At 39.0% G+C, this 26,403-nt stretch overlaps 1 protein-coding gene across 1 annotated transcript; it reads left to right on the top strand.

Annotated features, from left to right (window-relative positions):
* Positions 1–3,149: 3,149 nt before the first annotated feature.
* On the top strand, positions 3,150–25,457 carry LOC124256320 (next to BRCA1 gene 1 protein-like). Its single transcript, XM_046690296.1, has 19 exons — positions 3,150–3,260; positions 9,323–9,391; positions 10,671–10,712; positions 11,987–12,213; positions 12,795–12,885; positions 13,109–13,348; positions 14,218–14,347; positions 14,829–14,901; positions 15,348–15,551; positions 16,077–16,277; positions 16,522–16,651; positions 17,364–17,478; positions 18,338–18,540; positions 18,867–19,251; positions 19,773–19,931; positions 20,429–20,599; positions 21,071–21,398; positions 21,807–21,921; positions 22,129–25,457. Exons 1-19 carry the CDS (start codon positions 3,150–3,152, stop codon positions 22,435–22,437), a joined length of 3,303 nt encoding a protein of 1,100 aa, XP_046546252.1. The 3' UTR covers positions 22,438–25,457.
* The last annotated feature ends 946 nt before the right edge of the window (positions 25,458–26,403 follow it).

Genomic DNA, 26,403 nt, shown 5'->3' with positions numbered 1-26,403 from the left:
CATCACCTGCTGGCAGTCTGTGAACATAAATAAAAGCTGCGGTCATGTTTTGGTATCCAACCAACCACAAAACACGCCTGAAATCTACTCCCTATTTAACACACAGACACCAGATAAAATGGTACCTCGGCACTCAAACAAAACAACGTCGTGATATTGTAAAACATTTGAATTTGTGGCCAGGAGAGAACATCGTTGGTCATCGTTATCGAAAACTGACAGCTCAGCATTAGATGGATGACATTCTCCGTCCACCTGCCCTACCATGTCTACAACAGCTGCCACGTTGTGTCCTTTATCATCATGACAACGCTAAACCCTATACAAGCGGGTTGCTCTACAGACATATCCTTGTAGGACACCTCTGGGGTGTCATGGATCTTGGCGTTCGACAGGGACCACGTGCACATCCTACAACATCCGGTCAGGACCCTCCAACAAAATGGCGACGTAATGTATCCCACTAGACGTCATCAGGTGACTGGCGTTTTCTGTGCACCTTCGAGTTCTAGCGTTAAGTGTAGCAGGGGCTGTAGACGAACAACTAGTCTCTGAAATGAACATATTTTACTGAAAAAAAGTTCATAGTAAAAAAATAAAATATAATGAAAAGGAGCCCTAAGACTTTCTTCCGGAAACTGTGGAAATCTAGACTTGCCACATTTTCTAGACTTGCGTGGGTTTTCTTGGATATATTTGCTTCAGGGTCTGTATCACAGACTACAGGGGATGGTGATGAATACGCGTTATTAATGTGACGCGTCATTAAACTTGTGTGTGCCCATTGTCTATTACCTTCAAAGCAGGCAACTGTCATGCAAATATCGGTTGCACGTTGATTTCGTTGAGATTTTGAATCTTTTCAATATACTTCATTTTCTGTATTTTTCTTTTAAAGCATGGTAATTTTCATTTCGCCATTTGATGTTTTTGAAAGCAAACTGAAAACAATGTAGCTAGCTTTTGTCACGCACAAAGTGTATGACTCAACTATAGATGCGATCGTGAAAGTGGAGTCACTACAGTTCGCTGTGCATGCCAGAATCAAGTTTGACCTTATTGTTGCCTGACATATCAGCTGAACACCCATGAAGAAGCATTAAGAAGCTGATATGATGTAGCGGAACACTTTTATGGATTATTTACTCGATAACTGTGCTAGGAGCAACACCGAAACTTCGCATATCTCTCCCCCACCTCTCTCTCTCGCTCCCCCGCCTCCCTCCCTCTCTCTCTCAATCAATATGCGTACATACATATGTGTTTGAATATGTAAACCATGTGCGCATTTGATGCATGTTTTTGCACATTACAGCCGACGTATTGTAATCCGACAACCCCATAAGAGAGGACAGACACTGCATGGTTGCTATGGGTCAGTTCGGACCTGGATCACAGCCGAGGTTGATGCTCACATGGGTATTACATGACAATTTTTAAGATGGTTGTCTCCCAAACCCCCTACAGCCCAGTACCCCTACAATTAGTTGAAACAACACACGACATTTACCTGTCTGGCATAATGAACTGACCCAAAGGAGAGATTACAGGTGGAATATGCAGTGTGAGATAAAGCTGCATAGAGTATACACATGAGAAGGGAATAAGGTGTTGGTAGGGTTTTAATAATTCATTTTAAATAATTGAGATGAATTAAATGTTGAACTAGTTTTTTAAGCTTACTGGTGTACATGGTGAATAGGCAGATCTTGCAAATCGTAATAATATCAGTTGTAATAGTGTTAGAGATAGTAAACTGAGATAAATAATTTGAGATGATTTACGTTTAGATGGGGGCAGTTTTTCACCCCCATTATAATCTTTCAAAAACATTGTGTCCAGATATTGAAGCTGACACTGTTTACAATATTTTGAGAGCTGACACTTGTGTGACCATCCAGTATTTAGTTTGAACCCTTGGCATCATGCATGGATAAGTGAAAACATTAGAATAACTTATGTTGTGATTACGTCATCTGATTACGTCATCTGAAAGGGGATGGGTATAGTTTCTCCAAAACAAGCTATTTCAGTAAACATGAAGGGGGGGAATCACTTTAACAAGCGATTGTAATTTCAAATTTCTTTTTTATGCATTTAAATATCTAAGTTTGATTCTAAGTTTTAAATCATTCTCTTAATTTCTAAGTGTTTGGGCTGGTCCATTGTATGAAATCAGGAGATTAGCAGTGCACTGGACCATGAACTTTGTTGTTATAAGCTGTAGGGGTTATGGAATGTAGGGGTTTTGAGAGGTTACCTTTAAGGCCTGGCAATTAGTGTTAGCCATGTATATCACATCGACTCTCGCGAAAGGGTTGGCGGTATAATCACAAAGTAGAGTTGTCTCCCTTAGCTGTGCATAACCTCGCCCATAAAACTGACAGACCGTGAAATAACTGAAGCATTGTTAATATCAGCGTTAAATACAAATATCCACTGAACCCTGAATAAATAATACCTGAATTATAACAAATACTAAAAAGCGTTTTCAACTGTAATGCCAAAATGGATGTCGCGATCGCTTCGTTTCCTTAGGGCCTATATCTATCGTGAATTTCATACAGATTTTTATGAGATATTTTACAAAAAGCACAGGGGGGTACTGTATTGCTCTTACGTACAATTATGTCACCTTGGTCAATTAAATATAAGACTTTTAAATTACTTTTCGCCGTCGAACAGTCTTTCATGCACTGTACGTGTCTTTCGAGAATGTACTTTGCGCGGATGTGATACTAACGCACGTGACCAATGAGTGTCAATGTTTACGTATGGCACAAGGAAGCACGTCATGTTCTATAAATAGTAACTTATTTTGTTGTTATTTTGGAAAATGCAATATTCATACGCCAAACTCTTATCAATGACAAATCATACATTTCTATAACACCAATATATCGCTTATGACTCCTAAGGTCCAACTACGTAAAACTGTTGATAATGTAAAATGCATAACTGTGATTCTCCCAAGGCAAAATATTGGACTATATTCTTCCACATTGTACAAGGTGCGTTATTAGGACCACGAAGCTAAGATGGCCGCTGGGTTTCCCTGATCTACGATTAGGGCTTTGAAACTATTGTATGTGACCAGTCTTACACAAGTTGTCACTGTGTTTGAAAGATATATCTGCCATTAAGAGAAAATGAGTGAGGCTATAGTGATAGCAGTGAAGCTGCTGGGACAATCAGACGATGTGCAGCCCGAGCCGTTTTATATCAGCCAAGGCATTTCATGGCGAGATCTTCGAGCGATGGTGAGACAACAATATTGAAGACTTACTTCTAAATATGCCTTTAAAGCTCATTGAATTTGTTTGATTTTACTTTTATTTGATAACGTATCAGTTATTCATCAAAGGTCTGTCGGAATATGATGCAGGTGTTCCCGAATAGGTGCTTAGATTGAAAATAAAAGTGTTTGTTTACATCTTGTGGTGCAATGATAGCCGACATTTTGTTGTGTTGTCATTACTTGTAGAGCTACGTGTCCTGAATTTTACTTGATATATGTAACGAGTTGGTTTATACAGGACAGTACTGTAAGTGTTAACTACAATTTATCGGTTGGATTAATCCAAGAATACCCTTTCACGAAGATTGTTATGACCTACAAAAGAGGTCAAAGGTTTACCGGATCGCCGTTGTCTAGCCGTCAGCTGTTTGTGAAAAACGTCCATCAGTATCAGATTGGCGACCGTGCTATTAATAACAGCTGTTTAAGAACATTGGAAAAGAACATTTATAATTAAAATTATTGTGAACATTTAATAATGTTAATATATGACCATAAAGATTTGTAAACAAAAAATAGGCATATAGCTACATGTGTGTCCGTGGAATAGGTGTTCCGAATATAGATAATAATTATATAAATTACTGTTACTTTGTCAAATCGAAATATAAAATTGGTTTGTTCCCCATAGAAAAACCCTGGGGAAATGAAACAGGATGTGATTATTCAGGCAGGAAGGACATTCTCAGCCACAGCTTTTCTCTTTATCAAGCTTACAAAGCATAGCATTCATATATATTGGCAAAGTTCCAATCAGCTTACTCAAACGTGATATGCCTAAGATATAGGCCATTTGATAAAACACACAAAATGTTATGTTTTGGTGTCCATTTTTGCTCATGTTTAGAAGTACAGGGAATCAGCTAAGGACGGGTCATCCAGAAGCATGACAACCATTGGGAAAGGTATATTTTTTCCGGTTGGGACATCGAAAACCCTGTTCCACAAAGATATCTTTGTGCTACGGTTCATGAAAGGTCATGCTAAAGTATGGGAGTTACAATCGTCTTACTACTAAGATCACTTAGTTGAAATATGCACAGGCTGGTAAATATTTTGATGATCCTATGGGTGAGTCCACAAAGAGTTGTCACATGTCCGTCATAACCTTTAGTCCTTTCTTACAAGAGGACTTTTATGAGAGGACTAAAAGGTACGATGTTTAACACAATTCATATTTTGCCTGTTAAAATTGTTAGTGAGGTGAGGCAGAGCGAAAGTTGTGGTCCCTGTCTAGTATTTTTTTGAATATATGTAATAAATATTGCAAGATGGAACATTTCTGTTACATTCCATATGACATGGTTTCTGAGTTGTTATGCAGAGTTATTTGTATGAAAATTTGTTGTTTTGTGGGAACTGACCTCTTCTGACATGTGTGACGAATGACTCAGCAGTATATCTCAGTTATATGGCTGCTGGTTGTTTTGGTCTTGTCACACTGTGGACAGGTGTCGAGGTGACAATCACTCAATACAAGGTTTACTATCCAGGGCCTAGATTTTCGAAGCTCTCTTAACGCTAAGATAGTCGTAAGTTAATGTTAATGTATGGCACTTACGACTATCTTGGCCCTAAGAGTCATGTACTTGTTGACCCAATGGACTATGCTTCACATGTACAAAATATGCAAAAGGTCATTCAAGTTCTATTTTGTCTGCGGCATGCCGAAGACTCAGGTTCGATCCCTCACATGGGTACAATGTGTGAAGCCCATTTCTTTTGTCCCCCATCGTGATATTGCTGGAATATTGCTAAAAGCTGCGTAAAACCCAACTATTTTGCCTGCGAAGATGTCATTGTCAGTGTTTTTACATGTTTTGGAAACAGGATTCAGTCATTTATAAATTGGCGTATGATTCTGTGAAATCCAACAAGGTAAATAAACATTTTCTCTGTGTGGTTTCATACAATCAGTGAGGGGACCTTGTTTGTTTTGTTTATGAAGGGTTCAGGTTTCATAATTCAATGTTGGTTTTCAGTTCGAGCATTTCATACCTGTTGTTTAACATTTTATGTCATTTTGTTATCAAAGTACAAGCTAACCTTAGACAGACATATGATAAATAGTTGTGTACACTTACGGTAATATTAGCTGTTATATTTTTTAGTAGCAGCCAGGTTTCATTGGATCATTGTTGATTGGAAACACACACACTACCCCTCAAAACTAAGTCATATAATATACAAATCAGTAACTTGGTGCTACCGTGCTGAAAACTAGTTTTAGTAGTTGAATTAGAAATCCATATACCGTAAATTGCTGCGAATAAGGCAAGTTTTAGACCGATAACCACTGGTGTTGTTTGATAGTACAACTTTTCATTTAATTTGAAATAACAGTTCCAAGTGAGTGAGTTTAGTTTTATGCCGCACTCAGCTTAACACTAAACTCACTCACTCACTTGGAACAATTATTTCAAATGAAATGAAAAGTTGTACTATCAAACAACACCAGTACAACACCAGTGGTTATCTGTTCCAAGAGTTATATTGCTGTGTAAGCTTCTATTGTATCCAAATTACTTGTTCACACTATACATGTTGTGTAAATAAAGCTAAAATGAGCCTCGCCTCAATGACAATCATCCAGTCAGTTGACACAGTCTGTGCCAGTGGAAAGCTGAAAGTAAACATGAGCATGATGGGTGGGGTCATCTCGCATTTTCCAATACAATTTGTTATAACAGTTAGTTTTATATAAATTTCAGTTGAATTATCCCTGCATTTTTATTCTGTCCACAAATACATATCTAAGTATATTTTTTGTATTGAAATGAATTACAAATTAGGACAATTTGCAAGCAATAATGACAGCAATATATAGCATTCAGGAAGCCAGTCTGGCTGATGTCCCATCAGCTCAGTGTGACACTGTTGTTTGTTTGCTGAATATGTGTCACCAAAATCAATTTTAATGATTGGTAGTATCACAGTAAAGTGAGTGAGTTGGGTTTTACGCCGCTTTTAGCAATATTCCAGCAATATCACGATGAGGGACACCAGAAATGGGCTTCACACATTGTAGCTATGTGAGGAATAGAACCAGGGTCTTCGGCATGACGAGCAGACGCCTTAACCACTAGGCTACCCCACTGCCCAAGTTCTAAAACTTATTCATTTTCTCTTTTCAAGTGTCATCTATCTATGGAACCATATCTTAGTGTTATTAACATTAGTAAATTTCGCATTGCACTCACACAGTTTCGCTGTGGTTCCCATCAATTAAATATTGAGACAGGTAGATACACAAATAAGCCCAGACATCACAGGTTATGTAACATATGCGACAATGGATATATAGAAAACGAGTATCATTTCCTTTTAGTGTGTACTGCATACAGTTCCTTGCGCACTACTGCACTTGCGTACAGTATATATATTCCTGCCAAGTTTTACACATACTCTTCTTTGTCAAATTTCAATATATTGATGACCTCAAACAATACCTTTGTCATCAGAAATGTAGCAATGTTTATTTATTATGCTGTAAAGCACCGCCAATCATAAATGGCTGCAAACATTTAATATTTGTATTATGGGCCGATGGCCTACATACACTCTGCGAATAAAGAATTTGAATATCACAGTAAAGACTGTTTGTTTCAAATTGCCATTTTGAAGCATATGATCAGGGTTAGACACATGCACTTCCCTGATACTACATCTTCCAGTGGTTTCTGGTGTCCCCTGCCGTGTTATTGCTGGAATATTGCCAAAAGCAGTGTAAAACTAAATTCACTCACTGTTCCAGTGGTAATCTGAAGTAGGCAGGAGGACTAACACTGACAATTGTCTCTTAGATTAACATCTAGTCTCTGAAATAAACATATTTTTAGAGAAAAAAATATTCCTATAGTATTTTCATAAGACTTTCTTCATTTTCAGAATAAATACTGAAAACTGCAGTAATCTTGACTTGCAATGTATTCTCAACTTGCATGGGTTGAATTGGGTATATTTGTTTCAGGGTCTGTGTGACAGATCAATTTTCTCCCAGTACAAAGATATATTGTAAACAAGTGTGACCACTTGAACTTCCAAGTTACCCATAGCCATAACAAGTATGCTTATGAAAATCCAGGTTAGAATTGGTCTTAAGTAACCCATGCTTGACACAACTAATAGGATCAGACTCACTGACTTTCTTAATACATGTAATTATATCCACCTTGCATAGATCTATGCTGATGATGTCAGTTACAGAATTGTTCAGTCCAGCCTTGTTTATTTACTGACTGTATAATAAAGCTAGAATATTGCTCACTGTGGTTTTAACAAACAAACTTAAACTGATGTTGGGGTTATTGGATCTCAATTTGTTTAAGCACGTTGTTATATACAACTCACACTTTGCTAAGTCTCACACATTCACAACTTTACTTAAATATAGATTTATAATTTGAAATTGGATAAATAATAATATGGTAACCCCTCTTTAGGCAAACAGTCACTTTAATCTAACTTTATGCACTTGATACATGAGTAACCATAGAAATTGTTTTCATTGCACCAATCAACCATTTTGAAAATCATGGAACGAGTCATTGACAAGTACATAACACCTGTCAATAGCAGGTATGGGTTCCTCAAGACGAAATGACAAACTGAAACCTAGGATCCATGCTTACAATAAGCTTAGATATTTAAACCAAATTTGACCCCACCTCATAGTTTTCTGTTAAATCCTTGATTTGATCCTTAGCAAAGTATGAATAGTATATATTCATGCTGAATGTCAATGAGGATGTGGATTGATACTATGACAGTAGGATTTGTTAAAATAGGTATATAAACATGAAGATCCTGTCGTGAACCATGCACACAAGTCCAATTCTATTCTTGTAAATCTGTTTTGGTTTGAGTGATTGCGTCAAGTAGGATCATCATTGTAGCTAAACAAGGAAGTAGTGACTGAAACCAACTCAGAAAAGGAAATATGAATAATTCTAGGACAGTGCTATAGAACTCTTCTCTTATTATAAAACTTTTAAGCATGTCTCTGTTTAAACACAAAACAAATCGAAAGTTTTGTGGCATAGTTTTTGTTGGTTAGCTTGCACAGCTGACGTTGGTAAATAGATGGTTACTTCCCTTAGTTGATAGGATTTGGGTCACAACTCGCCCCTTTCAGTAGACTGCAACTATTGATGATGTTATGTGAGAAAATATATCAAACCTATCACAATTGCATTTGGATTTAGGTAATTTGATAAAATAATCACGAGCAGTTAAACATGTGAAATTGGTTTCAACAGTATGCGATATTTAAACAATTGTGAAAAATCACAATTTTGAGATTATAAGGTTCATAGCTCACCAAATTGTATTGCATGAACTGAAGTAGTCAATTGAGATGTGGTCTAGCATGATGAGAGAGATTCAATATAATCAGTGTAGTTGCCTTGATTTATCAAACTATTTAAGAAGGTACAACATTGTCACATATTAACGACTGAAAGAAATCATGTACTGATTTATGTAATATAATACACACACCCGAAGACAAATGAAACATGAGCCATTATTCATCACCCAACATAGTTACAGTATATTAAATACCGAAGAAAATCTAGTGCTCACATATGTGAATGGTAATCTCAGAGGAGATAATTAAGTCTCAATATATTGAGTGAGTGAGTTTAGTTTTATGCCACTTTTAGCAATATTCAAGCAATATCACGGCAAAGGACACCAGAAATGGGCTTCACACATTGTATCCAAGCGGGGAATCGAACCCGGACCATCGGCGTGGTGAGCAAACGCTTTATCCACTAGGCTAACCCAGTTCCCCCAATACACTATCTGTAGTCTGGGGCAGTGGGATAACCTAATGGTTAAAGCGTCAGCTCATCACGCTGAAGACCAGGGTTCGATTCCCCACATGGGTACAATATGTGAAACCCATTTTTGGTGTCCCCCACTGTGATATTGCTAAAAGCTGCGTAAAACCAAACTCACTCACTCACTATCTCGAGCCTAGGTATGTCACCTCATCTACTCACATGTGATGTTCTCTTTCAGCTCCTGGCTCTGTATGATGACCAGCCCGATGAGCTAGATGTCCGCTACCAGGATGAAGATGGGGACCTGGTTGGTGACTTTATGCATAATAGTTTCAGACATTGATCTGTTTGTTTTAGAAGCTGATAAATAATAAGAAAGGTAAGATACCTTATGGATGACAACTCTTTATTATATTATAATGCAACGTTTCGGTGTAGATTCTTATACCGTTGTCAAGCAAGACAGCGATATCATAAGAATCTATACCAAAATGTCACATCATAATATGATAAAGAAGTTACCATCAATAAAGTATCATACCTTTCTTAGTTTGAGACATTGCATGAGTGTCGTGTTTGCTTCAGTTTCATCACATTTGACATGTACAGAACAGGGCTCGATTTAGTGCTTTGTTACTTGCACTGGTGCAACCCAGCATTACAAAGTGCAACCTAGTTATTAGTTGAACTTGCACCAGGTGCAGCTCATTTTTAGTGGGTAAACTCTGAATAAAACATCTAAATAATTCAATAGCATATTTCTTACAGTACATATTGCAATAAAAGCAGTGCAACTGGAATTTGGCTGGTGCAACTAGGTTTTTATCTTAGGTTGCACCTGGTGCAAGTAGGTTAACATATTTTAAATCGAGCCCTGACAGAAGGATCTACTGCTATTTATCCCCCGAACACGTTTTGCGGGGGTATTAAAATGGACTCTGTCCGTCTGAGCGTGCGTCCGTGCACATTTGTCCTTTCCGGAGCATAACTTTAAAACCATTCAATATTTCTTCACCAAACTTTGCACATGGACAGATCTGGTGATCTACTGTGCCTTTTGGTAGTTTTGGATTTCTGAATAAAATATTTTTGGCGTTTCCATGGCATTAAGTTTGACAGACTGAAATTGGTGGTAGTGCTCTTTTCCGGAGCAGAACGCTAAAACCATTCAATGTTCTTCACCAAACTTGGCACACAGATTGGTCTGGTGGGGAACTGGTGCCTTTTGGTAGTTTTGGATTTCTGATAAAATATTTTTGGCGTTTCCATGGCAACAAGTTTGACTTAAACTGAAATTGGTGGTTGTGCTCCTTTCTGGAGCAGAACTTTGAAACCTTTCAGTACTCTCCTTCCACTTAGCTATATACACACCAAAACATTTGACATAATCATAACTCGTAGACATATTCATGAAGAGTATTTTGACATTGCAGGGGATATTTATGACTTTGTCTTCTTGTTAGTTTTGTAAAGCACACATTTTGCCATGTCATAATGAAACAAGGCAGCCATGCTGATTTTTCTGATGTTTTGTCAGTCTGAGATGATTCTTCAAATGTTTCGTAACATCTCTCCTTTAATTTCAGTGCATTTTAAGCAGCGATGATGAGTTACAAGAAGCTTTCAGGGTAAGTAATTAAGTCTACTAAACCCTCTTTAGAATCTCTCGTCTAAAGCATTATTAAGGATAGTTCTTCTCTTTAGCTTTGTTACACATATTTATCTTCTAAAGTATTGTTAAGTATAGTTTATTTCTAAAGTATTGTTAAACACTGTTTTCTACTAAAGCTGTGTTAAGTTTGAAATGTTTTTCCCTTCAAAGAGAACAAAAGGCAGTGTTTCTGATGTTTCAGTCACAGGGGCCATTAAGTTGATTAACTTTCGTTCTGAGTACCCTGTGTTAATTTTGTTTTGGTTTCATGACTGCAAAACACATCTGGGATCTTATTTTACCTGGTCCAGTAAATAATGCACCATTTTGATGGTTAAAAGGTCATTGTGATCTGAACCATGTAGGGACGTCTTGAGATCTTCTTTTCGCAAGATGTGTTTTTGATGAGATTAATGTTATCTGTATCCAAACTCAAATATTTAAAACAATAATAAAAAACTTAAACCAGTTGATCAATCAGTTTATTGATTATTGTCTCTGGAGTCTTTTTCTAAGTTTAGTATATTTATGTCATTTGGTTTTGTGAAGTAAATTAAAAATGAAAGACTCAAGGGAGAAAACTAGAATTATTTAGGCAGCAGCAGTATATAGAAGAGTTTAAAGTATGAATTCCGTAATCTTGGGATGGAATCGTATCCTCAGAAAGTCATCTGTTCATTATGAGAAACAGGAGATTATCAGTGAAATTTCTCACAGATTTCCATACCTTGCTGGTTACCCATCCTTGATAATCTCCAGGGTATATGTTCCGATAAATCTCCGCTGCTACCCTGGATGTATCTACAGCTCGGCCCAATAATTGTATTACCTCCCTTTGCTGGCTCAACCTTTCATGGTAGCCAATCAGATAAGCCATTACAACCAAGCTTGCCAGTGTCAGCAAAGATGATGGCCGCTGTGGGAAGAAGCGAAAGTGAGTTATGATAGAAGTCTTGTGATTGGTACGCTGAACTTCACAGCGTAGACACATGATTGGATAAAAAGCCAGCAAAGGGAGGTAATACAATTATCAGTCCGAGCCGTAGATGCATCCAGGGTACTAGTTTAGATTTATCGGAACATATACCTTGGAGATTATCGAGGATGGCTGGTTACCATCCCTTGACCAAGATGCAGGCATCTTAGAAGTAATCTATCAACATAGAGGAATTTTAGTAATCTGATAATATCATGTGAAAAATGTCGCCACTGGGTAAGGGGCATAATGAGTTCATATCTCTCTGTTTGCAGGACGCATCAACTACAGCTAATGTGCTGCAGCTTAATGTGAAGACCATGGACCAGGACAATGATTATGATCCAGCAGAAGTCCATATGATCCATGTGAACCCTCACTCACTGTTCACTGATGCAGAGAAGGAGGAACAGAGCCTGTTGTCTCCGGTACTGGAGAGACTGTGCAGCTGGCATGTGCTAAACCAGAGGCCATTGTTGAAGCACCGAAGGAAGTTGAGAAGGTGGAGATTCAGATTACGCAGCACACAGACAGGTGAGGTCATGTTAGAGTTGATTTGTGTATGTTGTGTCAAAAGCAGACTACTGCTTCCGACTGGGATAAACATGCTATGTATAGACACTGATAGAAGTATGTGTATAGATGATTTATAGACACTGATGGAAGTGACAGTTACAAATAAACATCAGAGGCATAATGCTGTTATGCAGTACAGTTTTCAGAGACTCTTCATGGCCTCCTCAGAGACGTATAGTCGACCCAAAGTCTGCAGCAAATTCTTGATTTCCATTTTCAGTTGTAAAGCATGAAAAACTATTACCTACATCATAGTACATGTGACATCAGATAAATGAGAAGAGAACCAATTTCACCAACATCTACATGATGTAGTGATGTACATTTGTTTTGAACAAATCGAGCCATTATTGAAAGCTAATTTTGTATGCATTTCACAAGCACATGAACTGTTTTCTGAAAACTGATTCGGCATGAGTTGCTTCCCTTGCTTTTGCTAATATGGAGCGTATGTTAACTGATACTTTGTCACAAGGAGTCATGCATTTGTTTTCTCTTGTTCTTTAGTCAACCTGAAGTAGCCTCTGAGCTTGCCGAGACTGGCGAGGTGACACCCAAACATGTGTTTGATGAAGAGACTGGTCTCATCCACAACCAGGTGAGTAGGGGAGACAGGTGTTAGTTGGACATTGTTAGGATGAATGCAACAAGGCCTTTGTGTGCAGGCGATTAGGTGCCCCACTCTGAGAGTATGGGTTTGAACCTGGATGGAACTCACCCCCACAAGTACTAGAATCTGTACTTTACTCAGAAAGTGTGATCCCAGATATAATGTATATCACATTGCTGTGATTTAAGGCTGGCTTGTTTCTTGTTCTCAGATCCTGCCAGAGCCTATCAAGCCTGCCTACCATGAACCTGTGGTACGAAAGAAAGCTTGTTACTATGAGATTGAGGGCAGTGACCAGTCCTCAAAGGAGATGGACAAGCTGATAAAGCATGTTGCAGACAAACTTGGTGAAAATCAGGACCAGGAGTCGGGAGAACTGTCCTCCACAAAGTCTGATGAAGGAGATGGAGAGGCCATGCCATACCAAGCATTTGTACATTTCATGGAGAAGGTGAGTATTAATCCTGTTGAGCAATCTCTTGTGTTGGGAATCACCACGGTCCGTTATCAGTGATGTATTTGAGAAAATTAAGCGATGATTGATTAGGGAGTACACCTTGTTATCCGTTTGTATATCTTATGGCCTAGAATGATATAGTACTGTGATAATGTTGACAACTTTGTCATATTCTTTGTACCCATGAAGATCCGGGTTAGAATTGATCTTCAGTAACCCATGCTTGTCATAAGATGTGACTAACAGGATCGGGTGGTCAGGCTCGCTGACTTGGTTGACACATGTCATCGGTTCCCAATATAGATCAATGCTTATGCTGTTGATCACTGGATTGTCTGGTCCAGACTCAATTATTTACAGACTGCCGCCATATAGCTGGAATATTGCTGAGTGCGGGGTAAAACTAAACTAACTCACTCACTCACCAAGTAAAGGAATTTCAGTCTTCTTATTGCTGCAATTGCTCTATAAAACAGGGCCCCAATCTCGAGGGTTTACAGTCATTGGTTATGATTACTTATACAAAGAGCAAAACTTTCTCCATTGTCATTTGAACATGAAAATAAGATAGTTTCAATTCATGAATAGTCTGGCTCAAAAGAAACCTACTGTGGCCCTGTACCGTAAAGTGATCTTAGCTTAGGTTAAAGTATAGGGGTTACCGTCCCCCGTATTGATAAGATCACGTGAATGGGGCTGAACACTGCCACCTGGCCATGCAAGTCCCTCTGTATAACCAGCCTCCACATCCACTCATGTTTTGTATGTATGAGGTAGCTGATTAGTTGGGTTTGGCATGGGCTCAAAGAGAAATGAGACTGGTGTCCATGAATCAAAGGTACTGATGACCGTTTCCCTTTCAGCTGAAGCAAGAGCTGAGGAATGAAATTGTGCATGACGTCACCAAGAAGACGGTCAAGCAGGTGCTCCGTGGCCTGGACTCAGCCTGGCCCTATGGTGCCCGTGATCGCAAGGACAGTCGCAGCTCACACCGTATGTACACTTGCCTTTAAATTCTTGTTAAATGTGATTTGTATTAATATGTGGAGAGGTAGTGTTTGAGACAGTTTTGGACTTATTGGGATTTCAGGGTAACCCAGGTTCTCAGTGTTGGCACATTCTGTGTACAACAGGACAGAAATCAGGCAAAGTGAAGGAAGTTTGGTCACGGAGAGTAGGTGGTTTTTGTGACCAGTTCCAAATTTCTAGAGCTTTACATATAACTTATGTATCTCTAAAGGCAATTGACTTTTTGGAAATATGCATCTTTTTAACCAAGCGAAATTGGTCCGAAGTAGGATGCGATGGTAAAAACCATGGAAGTAATGGTGTAGTAGTTGGATTGAGTGACATGGTTGATTGACTTTCATTAAAACCCTAAGGGTAGGGAATTAACTCATTGTACTGACCACAGATTATCTAGCCTAGTTTGGATTATTTACAATCTGTCATGGTCTTAATGCTCCCTTTACAGCTTTGTATTTACACGAGAAGATTTTGTGTGACAAGTGTCAGAAAACCATCATCGGACCAAGATACAAGTGTGGGTAAGTTAAACTATGGGCCAGGAAAAGAGAAAGTGGCAACACTTTAACATTCACAGGGATACATGTGTACTTTACATGTAGTGCACTGAAATAATTCTTGAATGATTTGAATGAGCTAATGTTAAAATCAGCATGGTGTTTAGGAATATTGTGAAACTGCAATGTCTGTTCTTCTTCATGTTTGTATTACCCATGAAAGTCCTGTCTAGAAATGGTCTTCCGCCACCCATTTGTCATGAGGGGTGACCATGCTTGGCTTAAGAGCCAACTTATTGCATCAGACTCGCTTCCTTCAACGATGCATGTCACCATATCCCATTTGTACAGTTGACAATCACTGAATAGTCTGGTCCAGATTGAGTTATTAGAATATCAATGAATGCTGCTTTATACAACTAACGAACATCATATTTCCATGGTTATGAAACTGTTTATTTCATTAACAGCAACTGCCCTAATTTCGATCTGTGTGAAGAGTGTGAGAGCAAGCCGGGTATTCACGACCAGGACCATGTCTTCATCAAGCTACGACGCCCGTGCCTGGACGCTGGGCTGAAGGATGGCCGGAAGGTGCCTTTGTTGAAACACCTGTTGTATGCAGACAACACTGAGAGACACACCGAGGAGCATGACCGACTCCGAGCCAGGAAGTATGTGTCCTTCATGATAGGAAACATGTTGATACAGGCATTGTGTATGAGGAAATAGATCTTCACTATTTGTTTTGAACAAAGACAATAATAATAATATAATGTTGTAAGGTTTTTACCCAATGTGCAAATGTGCGTCCTTTACGCAGAAATGTAGAGAGTGGATGCAGGAAAAAATTCAATGTGTCCAGCGTGATGCACAATATTATTCATTGTACCCACAACACATCTATGACTTTGCCAAGTGTTTGGTTGTTTCTTTCAGAGCAGTTACTTGCATCATTTCACCCATCAGTCCACATGGTCAATGATTCATTCCAGGCTCTAAAGACATTATCAGAACATACAGTTCTCTAAACCACTAAGACTAATAATTAGGGGTACCCGGGACCACCATGTTTGTCTGCTGACGTAAAACCCTGATGTGGTGGTTTTACGTTTCAAGACAAAACTGCATGCTGGCTTGAATGCTTCACATATGTCATTACATTGCTAGATTCAATGTATGTTGCCCCTTGTTTTCAGAGTGGCTGAGAAGTTGGCTCGGCGCCAGGAAAAGATGAAGAAGCGTGAGGAGAAGGTGCAGGAAAAGCAGAAGAGGAAGGAGGACAAGCTGAAGCGCAAGCTGGAGAAACTGGATGTCCATGCAATGAAGGACCACCCTCAGAAGAAGGAGAAGGTCGAAACCCAGGCACTCCCCTTACCAACTTTCAAGTACCCCTATCAGTAAGTTCAATAACTCTGCTTGCCACAATTATGCCCCTATCAGCAAGTCCAGTGAATTCCCTTGCCACAATTCAAATACTCCTGTCAATAAGTCCAGCTTCTCCCCTTGCCACAGCTGAAATATCCCTATCAGTTAGTTGAACCACTCCACTTGCTGCAGTTCAAGTGCTCCTGTCAGTCAACCAACCACTCCCACCAGTCCATGCTTTTGGGGTATTAAAGTGATTCTGTTCCTGTATTGCAGGGTTCTGGGAGCTGAGTTTGTGAGAGACATCACAATCCCTGACTACACACATGTCCAGCCTGGAACTAGGATGCAGAAGACTTGGAGGATGAAGAATACTGGCAGCCACCAGTGGTCAGCTTCCACCCAGGTCAGTTAAGATAAGATAAGATAATTCTTTATTGTCCCAAGGGAAATTTGTTTTTCATCATACGTTCTCCAGTTTTTCATTCATAAAGCAGCCATACATAACATTGCAATTGGTAATCATGAAATAATCATGATATAAATACATCAATTTAGTATACAAACATAGATATTGAATAGAATTTGGACAATTAAAAGACAAGTCATTCACAGAATTTGTTGTTAATGCATCTGATACTAGCTGGAACAAATGAGTGGCGAACCCTGTTTGTTCTAAAAGTCGGCATATGCAGCCTGCGTCCAGAAGGTAATGATGAATATTCAGAATATTCAGTTCCTCACTCAGGTGCCACCGTCACTATTTAAACCAGGTGTTATGTGTCCTGTTGTACCTAGAACTCAGTATGGAACTGATATTCCCAACATCTGTGTACCCGGATGGGATGGATCATTGCTCATAATGTCAGTCACTGGAATGTCTGGACTTGATTATCTAGAGGCTGACATCAATGAAACAACAAACAAACAAGCAAAGAAGAACTTTAATAATGTTTCATTGGCAAGATCAGAATGTGAATGCACATACAAAATTCAGGCAGAGTGTGCCTGTAACTTGATTTTGTTTTTCCACTAAATGGCTTGAATTGGATGCTCAGATGTAAATGCGGATGATCTTTGTTGTCCATAATATACAGGAAGTTATATGTTTGTTGCAGCTGCGACTGATGTGGGGTACTATCCCTGCCCCCAAGACCGAGGTGACAGTCCCTGCCCTGCCCCCCAGCCAGGAGGGGAACATCACTGTGGAGCTGATTGCGCCAGAGGACCCAGGTCAGTTATAACTTCTCTGCCAGTATTTTCATGCGTCTTGTGAAAGTCAGTGAGATGACAATGAGGTCACCATCATGGCTTTAACTGACTTACCTGTATGTTAGCAATGAATTTGGGTCAAATACTTGCCTTAGCACCACACACTGTGCCAGTCTCGCATACAAGAAATGGTTGGCTGTTTCAGGTGTATGTGTTAAGTCTTTCATGGATTAGGAGCATATTGTATGCTCCCTCTGAGAAAAATATGCTGATGACATGCTCTAACTCTCTCTGGTAGGGTAGCCTGGAGGTTAAAGTGTTTGCTTGTCACCAAAGGTCCAGGTTCAATTCACAACATTGGTACAATCTTTCCCCTTATATCCCATGTGGTGACAATGCTGGAATATTGTTAATTGGCTTAAGACCCAGCTTAATCTCTCAAACCTTGAAGGAAAAAAGCAGTTCAATGGCTCACCAGGGTTACAGCCCCTAGGCATGTGATAACCTGCAGAAAGTACATTTGCATCAGATAAACTTCCTGTTTATGATTAATTTCTGTCAGCAACAAACAATGTTTGACCAAAGTGACAATATCTATAGCCTGCATCACAAATGGCATTCCTTCCCCTATTTAGTTGTGAGGTTTACAGTATTGAATTGCTGTTTGGTCTGAACTCACATGGGAAAGACCAAAGTCACTGTTCCAGACTCACATGAGAAATATACCAAATTATGAAGTACAGGTATTGTTACTATCCTTCATGTTGACACCTAAAGTTGGGTTTAGACTATAGAATTAGTTCAAGTAACAGATGATAGTGGTATGGATAAGTAAAACACATACATGGTAGGTGATACATATGGATTCTGATGATTGCAGGAAGATACCAGAGTCACTGGAAGCTGTTTGACCGAGGGGTGAACTTTGGCCACAGAGTTTGGTGCTCTATTGATGTGGAGCCCAAAGAAGTCCTGGAGCCAACACGCCCAGACCATCTGAAGATGGTGGACTCCACAGATGGACAGGCAGAAGCCGCTGTCTGCAAGGAAGATGAAGAAGATCCAGAGGAGAAGTTTGAGGAGGTACTGACCTTGAGTACACAATGAGTGACTAGACAGTCTATCAGCCATTATAATTGTTATCTTTCAGGGAGTAATTAGCGCTCAACACATGTGTCATGGTTGTTGAGTAAGAGTATTACTGATTTATGTCTCTAAATGAGTAATGACTAATTACCACATAGGAACATTTTCCATTGGTTGAATACAAATTGTCTATACAAGTCTCTTAAGACCATGGCTCTGCTATTGGCTTGTGTCGAAATTCATTTTAGTGGAAGAAGTGATTTGATCAGGAAAGGGGTGCCAAATTGTTTGTGTACTGATCCCACTCTGTGTCTTCTCTGTAGCCTCAGGTTGATGATCCAGCTGAAGAAATATTCCTGGAGGCTGTAGAAGAGAAACAGACAACTCCTCTCATCATGGCGTCCAAGCTTGTCCCTGCCGCTGTTATCCCAGAAGTCAAGGAAGAGGCAGTAGTTGAACCTACTGAGGTCAAGGTCGAGGAGAGTGAGGTTAAGGTTGATGAGAGTGAGGTCAAAGTCACAGAAAGTGTGGCTATACAGGTGGAAACTCAGATGCTGGAGGCGGTGAGCAAAGTTGGCCTACCCAAGTTTGGTGAAGCAACTGCAGTAGAGGGAGTGGTTGACCTGCTTTCCTTTGAGTTCCTTGATCTGTCAGACAGGAAGACCTCCAAGGCCTCTCAGACAGCAACCCCCAACAACACGCCTCTTGGTGAGTATTGTACATAACATAAGAGGTAGTTTGGTTTAGTGCTGTGTCAGTTTAATGTGGAAGAAAGTCTGAGGGAAACACTGGTAGTCCAAGCAATGTAACTTTGTTAGTGAAATCAAGACCAGTTTGTCCAGGTATGGTTAGTGAGTGAATTAGTTTTATGCTGCTTTTAGCAATATTCGAGCAATATCATGGTGGGGAACTCAAAAATGGGCTTCACACATTGTACCCATGTGGGGAATCAAACCTGGGTCTTCATCGTGCCAAGCGAACGCTTTTACCACTGGGCTATCCCACCGCCCCTGATCCAGGTATAATGACACAGGGACATTTCCCACAGAAAGAAATTTGGCAGTTGGAAACTATTATATTAAGCAATAACAAGAAGCCCTGAAGTTTATCCTCAAGTTTGGTATATCAGTCCGGTATAGTTTTGGGTAGCTTTAGTTATGCTGTAATATCTATAATGTACAAGTGATACATCCCAATGACCATTAATGATATGTGGTTATGTATTCCAGATGTAAGTCCTCCCAAGTCTCCAGCTCCGGAACCCTTTATTCCAGCAACTGTGTCCAACAGCAGCAGCGTGGAGTTGGTGGGCAGTGAGGCTGAGAATAACCTGCCTCATCTCACCGAGTATGTCCAGCAGAGAATGGCCAGTCTGGAGCTGAAACCAGGTACATATCTCAATCTCAATGCGTTGTATATCTCCATGCCTCAGTATGTGTAATATCACGGTGGGGGACACCAGAAATTGGCTTCACACAGTGGACCCATATGGGGTATCAAACCTGGGTCTTCAACCTGATAACCGGACGCTTTAATCACTAGGCTACCCCACTGCCCCTTAAACATGAAGACAGGCAATGCCAGTAATGCAGAAGTCATTAGCTTTATTTGCAAGTGTTGATTAAAGGTATGGGCTTCAGTTGCGTTTTGATAGATCATGATGGGCAGTAATTAATGAAGTTTGGACTGTATACTTTAGTGATTGATATTATGAGCACCTAAGTTTCTGAGTCTTTACTTCCCATGCTATGTATATTATGGGCTTTTCTCCCAAGATTTAAAAGCAACTGAAAATTAAACATTGAAAAGTTAATAACTGAGAACCTCATGAGTCAGGATAAGTATAAAATATCAATTTTACTCTAAAAATTACATTTTGTTTTAGATACATATGATGAAGCTGACATCGAGTCTCTGAGCAGCCTGTCTCTGTCTGATGATGACTCTGACGACTACTGCATCGTCCCGCTGCCAGACTGCTTCAACACTGAGGTGCCGCTCACACGCTCAGTAGCAGGCCCTGTGGATGACAACCAGAACGAGATTGGGGTTCCAGGTGAGACTGAAAATCTGTCCTTATTGTACGAGAATCGGTTGATCCATTCAGCATTGATCATCTTTTGAGAATCCTAGTAGGAATCAGCATAGGTTGTTTTGTGAGAATCTGCGCAGATCATAGTACTTTCAACATGATGTTATGTGTTTTACATGTCAGTATGCAATGATAACATATTTAGGGAAACATCTACACGGTATTGGTATCTATTTTCTGAGTGACTTTGTTTTGTAATATGGTGATTTCCAGATAAGCTCTTTATGTGGTTCCCAAATCAATGTCTGTATAGCTTTTTAATATTATGAATATATTGTACCGAACATTATGATCATAAAAATATTTTGAAATATTAAATACCTTTTTCAAATGATAAATTAGAGACATTGTTTACACATATCAGGCCATGTATGTTGCTTTTGTATAATTAATGAATATGGAGCATGCTGACACTTACTTGCATCTGTCATCCAGATGAGAATCTGTCAGAGGACACGAGCGTCACTCCTCAGCCCTCGCTGGACGAAATGCTCACCACGTCCAATGTAGTCTCAACCCCTGCTCTTGACCCTGAGCCAGCTGTCCAGAGAAATGAAGACCCGGTCCCTCCACAGGAAGGGGAACAACTGCAGGTGGATGAGACTGAGACAAAGCAGAAGCAGGTGGAGGAGGACGAGGACGAGGACGAGGAGGAGCAGATGGAAGAAGCTTCTGCGGCTGTGCCGATGCAGACAGCCAGGGTGGTGGATGAGAATCAGAACTCAGAAGAGGATCGGGAGGGAACATCTCCTATTCAGTCTACGTGAGTTATTTGAAGCTGTCATAAAATCTTGTGTTTGACCTATATTCAAAGGCTGCTTGTAAAGTATGTTCAGGACACTGTTTCTGTTGGTCATCCATGAATGAATGTATCACTTCTCATCAGTTATGTGAAATGTCTTGATTTCTTTTGGACTTGTTTTTGGCATATTTGCTCAAATTTACTTCTATATTTATCAATAATCAATTGATATTTAGTTAATGATTTGTGATTGCTATAAACTACATTGATAGCCAGCCCAAGAGGGAAGTCACATTAATATTGAGTCATGCTCTTGAAGAGGGGACAGCATTTGCATTAATTTGGAGATACATATATTTCAAGATTTACTGTATTATAGTGTGGTGATATCAGGGGTTGAACTCTACAGTGTGTGCTGTTTTCTTACAGTCCCTCAGAATTTGTGAACCAGTTGTTCCACACAGCTATCATCGCGGCAACAAAAGCTGGCGCCAAGGCCTACAGTACCACCAAGGATGTGTTCAACTCCATGCAGGCCAAACAGGTATTTGTGTTTTCTGGTGGGAATTGAGAACCCCATTCAGTAGAATGCACCTTAGAACATTTTTCACTATCAAATCCATTTGAATATAACAGAAAAACAAATGTCTCGCCTTATTAACTTTGATATCTAATTGCATTATAGTCATTAAGGAAAGCAGACAGAAATATACTTCTGCCTACCAAGTATACAAATTCCTTCATCTTACAGTGGAAACCCAATGAGAACAATTGGACACCTCCCAAGAACACTTGGAATCCTCCTGACAGTACTTGGACTCCCCCAGAGGACAATTATGTCCCCCCACAGAGCACGTGGACCGGTCCAAGCCCCCAAGAGCCCACGCCAGTGACCACTGACCCCATGGTCCGTTTGATGGAGATGGGCTTCTGCAACCGTGAGCTGAACAAGGGGCTGTTGGAACGTTTCAACGGCGATTTGGAGCCAGTTATTCAAGAGCTCCTGCAGCAGGTGGAGAGGGATTGGTCAGCTGCTCGACATGGGTCAACCAATCAGTGACCTGGGTTGCCAGACGAGAGAGAAAGACTGAGCGAATGATCATGTCGAAAGGAGAGCGATAGTTTCTATTTGAACAGCGTCTGGTTGTTGTGTGGAGTGTGATGCAATTTCGACTGGTTGGAACAGAAACATGGAATGATGTACATAGTTGGAGTGAAGATGTAGATTAGGATATTAGCATACATTCACTTGTACAGCGATCACACGAACAAGCAAATTTTCTATCATACATATACACTGATTATCATTTTCTTGCTTTGACAGTTTGGTATTATGTATCCCCATTTTTCACTGTGCAGTCTCGAAGGTCTTGTCAATGAGATTATGCTTGAACTTGATCTGTTCTTTATTTGGCTTTGAAACTGAATTTACCTTATTGGTAAATTAATGGTCTTTCAAGGTTCTAGCAAAGATCTTTCTTTAAGATATGCCCTGAAGATGTGTTATCAATTCATGTTATTGATCTAGTGATGGAAATATTTAATAAAATGTTTCAAATGTTGCTTTGTTTTACGTCATCCATTATTGATTGTTTTGACAAGAAATTTTGGCTCACAAGGAATGTATTTGAATAGTGAATTAACTTAAAGCTAGACTGTAAGCTTTGACATATCATTGTGATTCTAATGTGATACGTGGTTTATTTGCAATGTTTAATATGTGTGTATTTCTATCATTATTTTATGTCTGTAGACTAGGGTCAAGGTGTATTGTAATGTATGTAAAACTGTGATAGCTGAAAGGTGGGTACTTGCATATAAGCATTAAACTGGGATGCCGTGTCAAATACTTTTAGTGTATATCTAGTCCACTTGATTTTTCCGATACCAAACTTTCGTTCCATTCTTTCAGAAGATAGATTTTCGTTCCAGTTTTATCAGCAGGCTTGAACTTTTTCTTTAGCATGTTGATATGACCACATCAAATTATTAATTGTTCACAAACAATTATAATTTTTGAAAAACTTATTTCATATTTTGAATTAAGGATATCATCAAATGACATGTTTCGATTGTTTACAGTATTATTTCAAAATTGTTGATAAGATTTAAAAAAACATCATGCCAAAGAAGCTCACATTCTCATTTCAGTTGGGCAAATATATAAAGTGGCAAGTGGAAATGCTCACAAGTTTGTGGCATTTATCATAGCACTTGATAATGAATGCATTCTTCGTTGAGATAAATCAGTGACCCCTGACCCCAATATTGCTGATGCACAAGTCCGTCATCAGCAATCCCAGTTGGGTCAAGCAACCAGTAGTGAGAACTTGTTTAGTTCAGCTAAATAACTGCCTCCCTGAACGGTTATATCTTGTTTAAGCTTGTATCGGTACAATCCTGCAGTGGTGATTAGCTTGTATATATTCCTGACACTATAGCACCCTTTATTATCATCTGTGTGTGGAAGACTAGATGTTGTATGCTTGAAATTGGATGTGAAAAAGTGGAAATATCCTTGCTTGTCTAATGTCTTTCAATGACAAATTTGTCTTAACAAATCAAATCAGATATTTAGAAAAAATAAAATTATGACAGTTATGATGCAGAATAGAAAGATGAATGCGTCACTTAAAGTATTATTACACTCAGATTTTCAACAGTTGGATGACAATTTATGATTACTCTAAATATTTATAAATGCATTTTGTTTTAGATATGTTAGCCATGTTTTTCTTGAGGTATATTTGGACATGTGAGGACTTTTCTGCACTTACGTCAGAGGATTGTGTTTGTTAATCTGCAAATTACTTAAACAGTAAAAGCAGACCTCAGCAAGAAAGTGCTATTGTAGATAACTTGAAGGTTTATCATTGTATTCACTGGTATATGCAAATGTTTCATCTACTAGCATAGTCTTGTTTATTTATTATGCATGAGTTATTTGTCATTCTACATTTTCCATGTTGAGAAAAGCTGTCAAACATTTTCAAAGACGGTGATTTCTTTTTTAATCTTCTGTTTCTTGGTTGATTTAATAAGTACTCACGAAATAATGCCACTGATTTGGTTTTGGAATTTGTTTTAAAAACTGTAAGCACAAACAAGCCACCTGTATCTTTACATATATATGTTGAAAATGTTTGGCTCAGCATACAATACACTAAGTAATGCAATCTGTTTCTTTGGCTGTCTCTGTTTATAAAAGCTTGCCAGCATGTTTTCACCAATCTGTACCTCATTTCTATATCGGCTGTCAATATCTGTGTGGGATATATTTTCCTTTGTCGACTTGCCTCCCTTGTAAACATGTACAGGAATATTAACCTATGTATACTAGTTGCTCCTGATAAATTGAAACCTTTTTCAATTAGTTAGAAACTCAGCATTGTGAAGTTTACTTACCAACTAAATGTATGTGGAGGTATTTTTCAACCTGTACAAAATGACGGAGGATATGTGGATCAGGTAACTGAATTTTGTGTTTATACCCATGAGACACTATTCATATGGTGATACCAAGAACTGTCTTTCCCAGACAATTAAGTCATTTGAAAAATAATTGATCACTCAAAGCATTTAATGTTTGTTTATAAGCTGAAATAAATCTAACCAGGTCTTTGATAAGCTTGTCCTCCATTACTGAGTTTTTATAATTGTTTGCTGAGATGTTTGATTATGTTATTTCCAGCCAAACAAGCTATTGTTTAGAATTTGACAATTTGGTATCAATCCAAAGGTGGTTAACTAAAGACCAATCCTTGAGTTTTCATGTTACTACTATTTATGCTATTTCATAAAATGATTCCCCACAAAAAAAATGTTATACAGTGATTTGTAAACTGTTCATGTTGCGGTAATGATTTACAAAAATCAGATCTGTTCGATGGAAAACATTAGAATTTGTAAATCATCTTTGTAAGTGAATGGAGATTTATTCGACAATAGATAACATAGCTCTAGATATTGCGCTGTGGATGTTGATATTTTATGTTTCTGTGAATTTTGACTTTTGTTTTTTTGTGTCTTTGTTTGGATTTGAAGACTCCCCCCACAGTAATAATAAAATGTCATGTTCAATTTGACTGCATCTGTGGTCTGTTTGGAAGATGTAACTGTTTACAAATGTCGGTTAATATGGTTTGGGAACATATACTGAGGGAAAAAAATAAGGGATCACAAGAAAGCACAAGTGTTCCTTTATTTGTTTCCAGGTTTCTTCACAAGCTATGTATCGATACAAGGCTTGTGAAGAAACCTGGAAAAATATATAGGAACACTTGTGCTTTCATGTGATCCCTTTTTTTTTTCCCTCAGTATATAACTGACACATTAACTATTGTTATATGAATGAATCCACCCCATATTTCTGCATGGTTCACATTTTTTACCTACACTAGTTCTTGGTATGCTTCCTGTGGTTGTGATTGGTCAGTAAATGGTAATGAAAATCAAGGGCAGATACTTTTATCGTAGGTTTAATGAACTGTGAGCCCAGTAGAAGTTGAGTGAGTGAGTGAGTTAGTTTAGTTTTACGCCGCACTCAGTAATATCACAGCTATATGGCGGCGGTCTATGAATAATCGTGTCTGGACCAGACAATACAGTGATCAATGGCATGAGCATCGATCTACAAAATTGGGAAACGATGACAAATGTCAACCAAGTCAGCGAGCCTGACCACCCGATCCCGTTAGTCTCCTCTTACGACAAGCATGGGTTACTGAAGATCAATATTCTAACCCGGATCTTCACGGGTGCAGTAGTCTAAGTTGAAGATGGAAAGAACAGTGTTCTTTCTTTACCTTCTTTTGAGTGATATGTTCTCGAAAAGAGACGTATAGATATTCAGGAATGATTAAAATTTCCAAAATTATAAGAGAAATTAGTTTGTAGTAATAGTTGGCTGAAAACAGATAAATGAATTTGGAACTCGTTACAACCGGTTGTGACTGACTGACGTGAGCAATGATAGTAGATGTTCATTCGACCAAGCCAGCGCTTTAACCACTAGACTACCCACCGG

The sequence above is a fragment of the Haliotis rubra genome, unplaced genomic scaffold (genome assembly GCF_003918875.1).
Source record: "Haliotis rubra isolate DU_JTF1 unplaced genomic scaffold, ASM391887v1 Scf624, whole genome shotgun sequence".
In the NCBI taxonomy this organism is placed as follows: Eukaryota; Metazoa; Mollusca; class Gastropoda; order Lepetellida; family Haliotidae; genus Haliotis; species Haliotis rubra.
Note: the sequence above shows the minus strand (reverse complement) of the source record. Positions and strands in the feature narration are given on the sequence as shown.